Source organism: Cyanistes caeruleus, chromosome 16, assembly GCF_971803275.1.
Source record: "Cyanistes caeruleus chromosome 16, bCyaCae1.hap1.1, whole genome shotgun sequence".
In the NCBI taxonomy this organism is placed as follows: Eukaryota; Metazoa; Chordata; class Aves; order Passeriformes; family Paridae; genus Cyanistes; species Cyanistes caeruleus.
This window is the reverse complement of record NC_141716.1, coordinates 15,282,218-15,292,807: the sequence shown is the minus strand read 5'-3', so window position 1 is coordinate 15,292,807 and position 10,590 is coordinate 15,282,218. Positions and strand designations below refer to the sequence as shown.

General features: G+C 58.5%; 2 protein-coding genes across 2 annotated transcripts; both read left to right on the top strand.

Moving 5' to 3' along the window:
• The first annotated feature begins 531 nt into the window (after positions 1–531).
• On the top strand, positions 532–2,062 carry LOC147650282 (uncharacterized). Its single transcript, XM_086853420.1, has 5 exons — positions 532–1,067; positions 1,370–1,434; positions 1,526–1,675; positions 1,849–2,010; positions 2,045–2,062. Exons 1-5 carry the CDS (start codon positions 929–931, stop codon positions 2,060–2,062), a joined length of 534 nt encoding a protein of 177 aa, XP_086709546.1. The 5' UTR covers positions 532–928.
• Positions 2,063–2,283: 221 nt separating this feature from the next.
• Positions 2,284–4,347, top strand: LOC147650281 (maestro heat-like repeat-containing protein family member 7). Its single transcript, XM_086853512.1, has 6 exons — positions 2,284–2,429; positions 2,676–2,863; positions 2,953–3,090; positions 3,360–3,474; positions 3,628–3,765; positions 3,966–4,347. Exons 1-6 carry the CDS (start codon positions 2,295–2,297, stop codon positions 4,272–4,274), a joined length of 1,023 nt encoding a protein of 340 aa, XP_086709638.1. The 5' UTR covers positions 2,284–2,294; the 3' UTR covers positions 4,275–4,347.
• Positions 4,348–10,590: the final 6,243 nt, after the last annotated feature.

Sequence of the window (10,590 nt, the reverse complement as noted above, 5' to 3'; positions counted from 1 at the left end):
TTGCACAGCTGTGGTTTCCCCTTGCCCTGGGTTCCTGAGGCTGGAGGTCCCTGGGGGTGCTGGCACAGCCACCCTGGGGCTGGGGTCCCCGTGCACAGGGGGGAACCACTGGTGGCGCTCCCGGCACTGGGCACCGCTCGTGTTCCTGGGCTGCTGCAGAGCGGTGTCCCCAAGAGCAAAGCTGTCACCAGCAGAGAGGGGGCTCTGACAGGAGCAGCCCCTGCAGCAATGCAAAGCAGGCAGGAAACCTCCTGCCACCCTTCCTGCTGCAGACACAGGTTTGAGCTGTTCCTAAAGATCCTGTTGGGTTGTCTGAGACACTTGGGCCAAGGCATTGCTTCCAAGCTGGGCCACTTTGGCCGGGCTGGGTGGAGCCCCAGGGCAGGGAGCAGCGTGTGCAACGGCCCTTGGTGACACGGTGCAGCATGGTAACCGTGGAATGGAACGGGACAGGGTGTCCAAGGGCCCTTTGTGACATGGGGTGACATTAGTGTTGGCGGTGACACAGCCACACCACAGTGCCTGGTGCACGTGACAGGGCAGGACGGGACAGAGTGGTGCTGTGAGGAGCCCCCGCACGGCGCACTCACTCCTTGCTGACCCAGAGCCTTTCTGAGGCGTTACTCCTGCAGGTCACCTCGAGGCCAGACCACAGCACTCGGTGACCTGCGGCCTTCCCGAGGCTTCACTTCTGGTGGGGTGAAGCACCACACTTCTCAGGTGTGCTCGAGCCCAGACCGTGGCATTTCCTCACCGCGGTCCTTGACGACGAGTCTCCTGTCCTTGTGGCACGAGCCCCTGAGACCCAAGTGCAGGACTGGCTGTCCTGCAGCCTTGCCAAGACTTCACTCCTGCAGGTGCCTTCCAGGCACAGCTGCAGGACTTGCCAACTCAGCCCTTTTCCGAGCCATCTCTGCAGCAATTAGCCATGAATCCAGGCAGTGATGTTGAGCAGAGACCTCCAAGTGTCCCCAAGCTGACCTGGGTGAAGGAGGAGAAAGAAGGCCCTGGGACTGCCCCAGCACAGCAGCCTGGAGAGCTGGAGCAATTTCAGCCACCTCAGGAGGGTGAGCGGCAGACCTGGGCCTGCAGCCAGCTTGGCCTCGTCCCATCCCATCCCAACCCATCCCATCCCATCCCATCCCATCCCATCCCATCCCATCCCATCCCATCCCATCCCATCCCATCCCATCCCCCGGGGACACGTCCATGGACAGGACAGAAGTGGGGCTGGGGCAGACGCCCTGGAGCTGTACTCTGTGCCCTGGGGCCTCCCGGGGCTGTCCCTGCCTGGGGAGTGCAGGGCTGGGCTGTGTTCTCCGGCCTTTCCTGCAGCCCCTCAGCTCAAGCTGCGCTCGCTCTTTGCCAGGAGCAGCCATGGAGCGCACTCGAGAGCAGGAACGCAGCCGTGGCCTCTTCCGCACAACAGCGCAGGTACCTGCAGCCATCCCCTCTCCTGCTCAGCCCAGTACCACGCTTGGAGCACTCCATGCAATGTCCCTCATTTCTTGCCCTTCTGCTGCAGATGATTTGCAAATTCATGAAGAGAATTCGGGAGGAAGAGACCAGTGCCATGGGCACTGTGGTCAGAGCATACTCTCCCATCTTCAAAACCAAGGCCAGTGCTGCCCTGCTGGACATGCTTGTGGAGGAGGGTCCTTCCAGTCCAAAGCAAGTAAGCAGCCTGTGGCCTGGCTTCGATCCTCCCAGGAATTGCTTGGCCACGCCAGCTGCTCACTGCAAGCCTTTGAGGCCGTGGCAGTGCGGTGGGAAGGGAAGCACTTCTCTGGGAAGCTGGGCACATTACTCCTGCTGGCAGCTTTCCAAGTTTCCCTGTGCCTTCTCCAGGTGCTCCCCATGGTGAGGTTCATCCACCAGTGGCTCAAGGCTAATGAGTTTCCTGAGTACAATCTGTGCAGGCCCCTTCTGGATCTGACAGAGGCACAGCCTGCTGACGTGGTGATGGCTCTCCTGCGTGTGGCCCCATGGTGTGACAGGTACAGGGCCCACGTGCCCAGAGGGCTCAGGGCATCCCCCTGCACAGCCCGGCTCAGGTGTCTGACAAACAGAGGATTCCAGGGCCCTGTGGCTCCTCCCTTTGTCAGCCCTGGCACAGCAGCCCCCGAGCCTGCTGCCCTCAGGGGCCAGTCCCCACAGGGCTGGGCTGCCACAGAGGGGCAGTGGGCAGAGGCAGGGCTGGCAGCCAGCTCAGCTCCCTGCTGCTGCCCAGGCCACGGGGATGTGTCCCAGACCCCCCTGACACAGAACTCTGTCCCCACAGAGCTGCTACCACCATGTGGAAGAGCATCATGTGCTCGTGCAGGGCTGCAGAGCCAGCCATGCTGATACTCCTGGATGTGCTGGGCACCTGGCCAGAGCTCAGCATGTGCACCTCCGACGGGGACCACACGGCTGTCCTTGCCCTGGCTGTGAGTTTCTGCAACTGACCTTTGCTCACCCCAAGGTCACCTGTCCCTCAGGTCTCCATCCTCCCTCCTCCCATGGCATCTCCCTGCATCAGGCACTGGGCTCCAACCTGGCGCAGGAGCAGCTCCAGGGCCACCAGGCCGGCTGCTGTCCCTACATCTCCATTGGCCTCTCCCTGCCACGCTTGGGCCCTGCCACATGGACACCTGAGCACTGAGCACTGACTCAGGCTGCTCTGTCCTTCGCAGGCAACTGTGGTGATATGGAAGATACTCCAGCTGCCCTGTGTCCCACATGCAGTGACAGTGTATTTCCCCCGTCTCTTGGTGCATCTGCTCTTGCAAGTGCTCTTCAGCACATTGGATCTGCCAGAGAAGGTCGATACCTTCTGGAAGAGATGCCAGCAGCAACACGGCCTTGCCATCAGCCCCAACAGGTGCTCCATGCCAGTCCTCCTGTCCCTGCCATGTCCCCAGGGCAGAAGCCCGTGCTCCCAGCATCACCTGGGCTTTGCTGTGCACACAGGTTTGCAGTGCAGACCCTGAAGGCCCTGCTCTGCCGACTGCACTATGAGGATGTGGTGGCGGCAGTGGAAGACGAGTGTGGCTGGGACACGCTGCTGTGTGCTGGCACGCACCACTGTGCTGTGGGTGTGCTGGCCAGGTGAGCTGCCCCCAAACAGCGTTTGTGCCCCGAGCCTGGGGTGCCCCACAAAGTCCCCGTGGTCATGGGCCAGAGGGCCTTGTCACCAAGGGATGGCCAAGGACACTGCACAAGCCTGGGAGAGGAGGGTGCCCAAGAGCAGCTGCTTCCCAAAGGGCCTGGGTCCCCTTGCAGGGTGGTGGAGAAGGGCCAAGCTCCTCCTGGGAGTCAGTCCATGGAGAGGTTTGTCCCACTGGCTCAGGGTCTTGGTTCCTTTTTCCTCCCATCAGAGCAATGCGTCACGTGTCCCTACCCTTGTGTTCTGCGATTGCATTCTACCTGCTCGGGCTGCTCAGCAAAGACACCGCACACGGGGATTTGGCCGCCATGGCGTTCCTTGTGGAGGTGAGCCTGAAGGGCAGCGCTGTCTCGCTGAGCTGTCTCCCAGCTCTCTGCCCTCTCGGTGCCGCAGCCGCCCGGGACGGTGCCCACGCCCTGTGCTGCTGCCTGGGCCCAGCCCTGTGCGCTGCTGCCCCATCACCGGCCTGTGCCCTTCAGATGTTGGAGTGCCTGGACTCGAGTGAATACCGTGACAGCGTCCTGGAGATCGCATCAAGCAAACTGCAGAGCGAGTGCAGGGAGAGGCGTCGCTTGGCACTCAGAGGCCTTGTGGTGCTCGGCAAGAATTCCTCCATGGTGAGAAGGGGGCAGCGGCTGCCGGCGTGGGGCTGGGGAAGGCAGTGGCTTGCGCTTGGTTGGCCTTTGGGCACTGAGGCAGCTGCTGCCAGCTCCTGCCTCCTGCCTCTTGCCTCCTGCCCCAGGCCTTTGGCACAGGCCTTTGGCCTCTGGGCCCTGTGGCAGCAGGGTGGCATTTCACACACTTGTGTTCCACACAGGCCAAAAGAATGTGGGGCCTGCATGAAAGGCTTGTGGAGCTCCTGGGGGAAAATGACAGCCATGTGCTTGGGATGAGCATCGCTCTCCTCAGCCGTTTGTTCCTGTACAATGGTGGCCCGATAACCATCCCCCTCGCCCTGCAGCTGGCTGAGGCGCTCCTGCCGCTCTTTGACAATGTAAGGCTCTGTGTCTCCAGCCATGGCTGCTGCCTGGGCACTGTGCCCTGGGCATTTGCAGGCCTGTGCCCAGGTGGGCCTGAAGCAGCTGATGCTGAGGTCTTTATTTCTTCCTTTCGTACAGGACGATAGCCAGGTGCAGCTGTGCTCCATGTTCATCTTCCAAGAGATGATGGATTTAGTACCAAAGGAGGGGAAAAAGGCCCTGAAGTCCCACGTGCAGCAGAGCCTGCTCCCACTCTCCTTGCACTGCCATGACGAGAACCAGCGCGTGGTTGATGTGAGGACTCGGCAGCTGCCGTGGCTCCCTGGCAGGGCGCTCGGCTGCCTCCTGCTCTGCTGCCTCGCAGGCTGCAGCTCCCTCCTGGTCTTGGCCCAGGGACGTGGGTCCTGTGCCCTGGGCTGTGGTGCCATCTCTGGGTCTCTGCTGCTCTCCAGGCCTCCCGGGAAACGCTGCTCTGTTCCGCCCGATTCCTGAAGAGGAAGGATCTCCAGCAGATGCTGCGGGTGGATCAGACCTGGAGGTTCGGCGAGGGCTTGGTAAGGGCGGGCTGGAAGCCCCAGCCCCAGGCTGGAGAAGCTCAGTGTGTGCGGCTGGCAGCTGTGCCCTGCCCAGTGCCGCACCCAGGGCCGCCAGCCTGTGCCCCACACGCTGCTCCCTTCCCTGGGCCCCGCGGGCTCTACTCCAGCCCCCTGTGGCCCCGAGCCGTGTGCCCATGGAGCCCCGGCACAGCTGCTCTGTCGGGCAGGCCAGCACCGCGGCTCCCCGGGCAGCAGCCGGCCCTCTGTCCCCTCCAGAGCCCGGCGCCAGCGGCTGCTGCCCGGTGCCTCAGGGCTGGGCGGGCACGGGAGGCCGGGGCTGGCCGCAGGCAGCAGTGCCCGGCCGAGGGGCAGAGCCCGCACCAACCCTTCCCTCCCGCCGCTCTCTGCAGCTGGCACAGGACAGGAGCCGAGCGGCTGAGCACCTGCACCGGGCCCTGCTGTACCTGGACAGCCCGCAGGAGTCCCTGCGAGCGGCGGCCATCAGGTTCATTGGTGAGCCACGAACCGGGCTGGGCTCCCTCCCTGCCCCGCCGCAGCTCGGCCCCAGCCCCGGCTGCTGCCCCGGCCCTGGAGCCCCGGCTGCCCTCGGGGCTGCTGCTGCCGGCCTCTGGCAGCCGGGCCCTTGGGCTGAGTCAGGATGCGGCAAGGGCCGGGGCTGAGCCCTGCCGGGGCAGGAGGCCGTGTGGCCCCAGGGCTGGCAGCGCCGCTGGCAGGGAGCTGTGCTGCTGGGACCCTGACAGGCTCTGTGTTCCCAGGGATGGCCGGGTGGCACCTCCGGGGGAACAAACGAGAGCTCCAGAGCATCTGTCAGGGTGAGTGAGGGCAGCGGGCTGCCAGCCCCGGCTGCCAAGGAGAGCTGCAATCCCTGCCCCGGCTGCCCAGGGCTCTGCTCCCTGTGCGGACCAGGCCTGGTGTGGCCAGGGCACACACAGAGATTTCAGGGGCACGAGTGCCAATAGTGTCCAGTGGCTTTGGGCTGATCCCTTTGGTCCCTGCTCCCTCCTGGCCATGGCCAGAGCCACCTGGGTTGGCCCTTGCACGGGGCTCTCCTTGGGTCCCTGCAGATGCAGATCTGACCATGGCTCTGTTCCTCTCTCTTGCAGCCCTTGATGACAAGGCACAGGACATCAGCCCTGCCATCAGAAGGCTGGCTCTGGAAACAGCCTTTGTCCTCCGGGCAGCTCCAGGCTCCGTCTTGCAGAGGTGGCAAGATGGATTCCACAGGGCACGCAAGAACCGCCCTTGTCTGTGGGCCCGTGGCTGGCTGTGCTGCTGGAGCTCTGAGGAGAGCTGAATTGAGAGGCTCTCTGTCTGCCGGGGCCATCTGAGCCGGGCAGGAATTTTCTTTAAGATGGATTTTTTTTTTCCTTCTTCTTTTTTGTTCTTTAATATAGAAATATAGAAATAGAAATACATAGAATATAGATATAGAATTATATATAGAAATATAGAATGTGCTCTCATACCCAGTGTCTCAGGTGCTTTCTCTGGTGCCCAGTGTGCGCAGGGCATAGGGGGAGAGGGGAAAAGGGTGCTTGTGCTCAGCAAGCTGCCCAGGCGTGCAGTGGGGAAGGGAAAATGGCCAGAAGGCCCTCGGCCTTGGGTGGTTCTGCTGAAGCCTTAACGCTGCCCACAGAGGAGCTGGGCAGGGGCTGGAGCTGTGGGGATCGCTGTGATTGTGGTGCCTGGAGATGGGCATGAGGCTTCTCCCAGCCAGGAAGCGCCGTCTGTGTCCTGCAGCCTGTGGGTTGCTGGCGGGATTGCTGAGGGCTCCGAGGCTCTCTCTATTCGGTTCCTCTGGAGCTCCCCAGAAGGGAGCCCTGGGGCCTCTGAGCCTGGGCTCAGGCTCCAGGAAGCCTTGGGGACAGTCTGGGCTGTGTGGGTACCCCAGGGTGCTGCAGGCTCAGCTTCAGCTGCAGGGTGCCAGTGTTGCACGGCTGCTGTGTCCCCATGGGCAGGGTTTGCTTTTGAGCCTGTGCTTGTGGTGGCACAGGGAGCTCCGAACTGAGCTGGGCACGGACCCACAGCCCAGCCCTGCCATCCTTGCAGCTGCTTTGGGCTGGGGGCCGGAGCAAGGGGAGCCCTGGGATCTGCCCCTGACAGATCCCTTCAGACTGCACAAGGAAATGCTGGTGCTGGTGGCAACCCTGCCCAGGGCAGGCTTGATTCCTTTCATTTTATCCCTCAACACCAGAGTGCATTTAGTTCCTCTCCAGGGATAACACAAAATTCCCTGCTGGTGCCCATGAAGCTGCAGCCCCTCCCGGGCTCACCCCTGCCCCAGCTCTGGGGTCCTGAGCACAGAAGGAGCTGGAGCTGTTGGAGGCAAGGCAGTAGAGGCCCCAGAGATGCCGCAGGCTGGAGCCCCTCTGCTCTGAGGAAAGGCTGAGAGAGCTGGGGCTGCTCAGCCAGGAGGAGAGAAGACCTTGAGGAGGCTTCACTGCGGCCTCCCTGGCTGGGGGCTGGACATGGGGGTGTTCCTGAACACTCATGAATCTCAGCCCAGCCCTCTCCTCAAGCAGAAAATAGAAAGAAAAAAATATTAAATGGACAAAGAAAAGGGGGAAGTGTGTTTATTTGTGTATCAAGAACTTGGGGTGAAAAAATTAGCCAGGTGTCCTCAGATCCTTTGTGTGATGCAATGGATAGGTACAATAAATCCAGTGGAATCCCAGTGTTTCCTTGGCTGAGGACAGCCAGCTGCCCCTGATGGGGACACCAGCCCAGGAGGCTCCAGGGCTTTCTGGGATTTGGGAGCCTTTTTTCTCCAGCTTGTTTTCCTGCTGACAGGTGCACAGCTTCCAGGCCACTTCCACTCTCCCAGGCAAGGCATCAGAGGGGTTTAATGCAAGCTGTGATAAAATGTCTCTGTCTTTACTCACAGCTATAAACTAACCAAGGAAAGCAGTACTCCTGGTAAAAATCACTGGATCACTTTGGACTTCAGGCTTTAATTTTTACCAAGCTTTGATTTTCATCAGGATTTAATTTTACTCAGATCATCTGACTTTCAGGACATACATTAATCTTTCATTTTCATCAGACAGTGAAAAGCTGTCTGATTGGTAAAAACCCATTGGTGAAAGCTCAATGGGTTCTGGTTAGGGTGGTGGGCCTGAGCTTTGTGGGTGTCTCACTGCATTCCCTGGCTTGGACAAGCTGCTCTTGGTCCAAGTGTCCCGAGCCAGAAGCCTGATGAGGAGAAAGGCATATGGGAAAACAAGTTTCAATAAAACCTTTGAGCTCTTGTTATAAATGTTGGGAAGAGATGCTGACTATTCCTTGCTCACCAGGTAAAGCTAAGGAGTTTTTAAGCATGGAGCTGAGAATAGCAGATTGGCTGGAGAAGAGGGTGATGCCCAGACGTGCACACTGCCCACCAAGGCAGGAGAGGACCGTGCCCTCACACCCCATGAGACAGCCCTGGTGGTTGTGCTGACCCTGTGCCAGGATTCCCTGGGGCTGCTCTGCCTGAGCCCCCCTCAGCCGGCTGTGCTTGTCCTGCCTCCCTCCTCCTGTGGTTGTGCTCCCAGAGGGGTGTTTGTGAGGGGCTGTTGGAAAAGCAGATTAATGAGCGAGACATTGAGAATTAAACCAATCCAAATCCACACAGTAAATAGGGCTGCTGTCAAGTGCTGTTCCCGAGGGAGATAATATCCCTTCCCCCTTAATTTCTTAGTAAATCCATTATGATTAATGTTATTACAGTGGGAACACTATTATTATAAATACATGGGTGATGGCAGAGCTGCAGCATTAATAACACTGGGTATTACTTAAGTAATTAGCTGCTGTTTTTGGTAGGACTCTTACCCTGCTGCATTAAGCTGAGCCTTGCATTGCAGCCTTCTCTGGGCTGTCTCTGCTGCAAGGACACAAAGTGAGAAGCATCTCCTTCCTTCTGGCCAAAAGCCACCCCCCCCACCCCCCGTGGCACTGGCACTCAGCTGAGCTCCCAGTGGGTTGGTGGCACCTGTGGAAAGCCTGGGACACTGCTGATGGAGTCTTGTGGTGTTGGAGACTAGCAACAAGTGAAGGAGGGAATGGAAGCAGGACCTGGCACCTCCAGGTGAACCTCAGCCCTTGGGGACCAGGGGACATGAGAGGACACTGCAGCCCATGGGGACCTGTCACCCTGAAAACTCAGCTTCTGAGCTTGCTAACATAGTTTTCTAATGACTTTCCTAGGACAGTAACTGTAAACATAGATATGTGTACATTCTTTCTGTTACACGTCTTCTGATGGGCATTTCTCATGGCCAGTGCAGTGAGAAAGTGTTATCCTGAGCATCCAATCCCTGGCCATGGTAAGAAGCCTATAAATCCTGGGAGGAAAAATAAACTCTGCTCTTTCTTCACCACACCTCAACCTGTGTCCGCGTGATCTATTGATCTTCAGCGGTAACAGGGACCAGGGCCAGCTTGGCAATATTCTTGTCCCTCCTTGTGGCCTCACGGCTTCAGAGCTTCTCTGAAGGATTTTCCAGCACCTTTTTTGCTGTATTTCATAGATCTGTGGAATCATTAAGGTTGGAAAAGTGCTCTATGATCATTGACGGCCAGCTGTTCTCCCAGCACTGCTAAACTAAACCATGTTCCCAAGTGCCACATCAACAGGGGTTTGAAATTCCTCCAGGGATGGAGGATCCACCACTGCCCTGGGCAGCTGTTCCAGTGTTTGACAGCCCTTTCCATGAAGAAATTTTCCCTAACATCCAACCTAAACTTCCTCTGGTGTAACTGGAGGCCCTACTCCTTTTGTCACTTGTTGGGAGAAAAGCCTGACTCCCACCTGGCTCCACTCTCCTGCAGGAATGGAATCAGCAGGAGCCCTCCTTAGCTGGGGGGTGGCTCTGCCTTTTGCTGCTCCTGCCTTAGTGCCCTGCCCCTGCTCCCCAGGGACCCCAGGTGCTGCAGAGGGCCCTTCCCCTCCTCCATCCCCATCCCCTGCTGCTCCTCACACAAGCAGGCTGCACGGCTCTTTTTCATCCCTTCAAATTAACACCTACTTAAAATTCCAAAGCAAACACATTTTTAATTTCCTTAATTAAAATGATTTCCTCCTTAGAGCTGAATAATGGGATTTGAAGCACTGAAGTAATGGGGTGTGCCAGGCTGCATGGGAGCTGAGGCACTGGTGAGCACAGTGAGGTCTTGGGAGTGATGGGATCATGTCCCACCTTAGGGAGCCAGAATGAGCCAGAGCTCAGCATCCTTTGCACCTCTAGGGAGTAAAATTCACCCAAGTGGCAGCTTAAAATGATATCCCAGCAGTCACCGGTTTTCCAAAGGTTGAGGGTGATGGATTGCTCCCACTGCCTCCCCTACAGCCCAAAATGACACCCAAAGGGCATGCTGAGGGGGCTGGCCCCTTCTCACTGTGGGGGGCTTTGGGGGGGGATCAGGGTCTGGGGTGAATGTGGAGGAAAATCATACCAGGACCCCAAGATGAGATGGGGTGACCTCCTCTCCGTGTGCTGCTTTAGCCCAAGATGCCTGTGCCCAGAATAACTCTGGGGTTTGGCTTTGCAGGGGTTTCTCAGCCTGGAAGTTGTGTCGGTGGGATACCAGAGAGCCGTGTGCTGGGGCTCTGGTGAACATGTGACAGGGGAGGAAAAGGGAGAATACATGATGATAATGAGTTAAAATGCATTTAACGAGCTCCTGCTGCCCTTACACACCCCAGTGCTGGGGCTCATGGATGGGAGGTTCTGCAGCAAAGGGATGGATTAGTCCCACTTGGATCTGACTGAAAGACTGCTCAAAGCACAGATTTCCAGCTCCAAACCTCCAAACCCTCTCTGCTGTTTCTGTCTGGATGCCTCCTTCCCCTTCCCAAACTCTCTCCTCTGATGTATTTGGGAGTTTTTCATGTATTTATTTAAATTAATAATAATTTACCCAT

Bases quoted from the DNA above. Each gene is read 5' to 3' on its own strand.
- LOC147650282 (XM_086853420.1), top strand. From the start codon at position 929: ATGAATCCAGGCAGTGATGTTGAGCAGAGACCTCCAAGTGTCCCCAAG. The intron at 1,435-1,525 runs GTACCTGCAGCC...CTTCTGCTGCAG, and splicing joins TCTTCCGCACAACAGCGCAG to ATGATTTGCAAATTCATGAA. The intron at 1,676-1,848 runs GTAAGCAGCCTG...TGCCTTCTCCAG, and splicing joins GTCCTTCCAGTCCAAAGCAA to GTGCTCCCCATGGTGAGGTT.
- LOC147650281 (XM_086853512.1), top strand. From the start codon at position 2,295: ATGTGGAAGAGCATCATGTGCTCGTGCAGGGCTGCAGAGCCAGCCATG. The intron at 3,091-3,359 runs GTGAGCTGCCCC...TCCTCCCATCAG, and splicing joins GCTGTGGGTGTGCTGGCCAG to AGCAATGCGTCACGTGTCCC. The intron at 3,766-3,965 runs GTGAGAAGGGGG...TGTTCCACACAG, and splicing joins TCGGCAAGAATTCCTCCATG to GCCAAAAGAATGTGGGGCCT.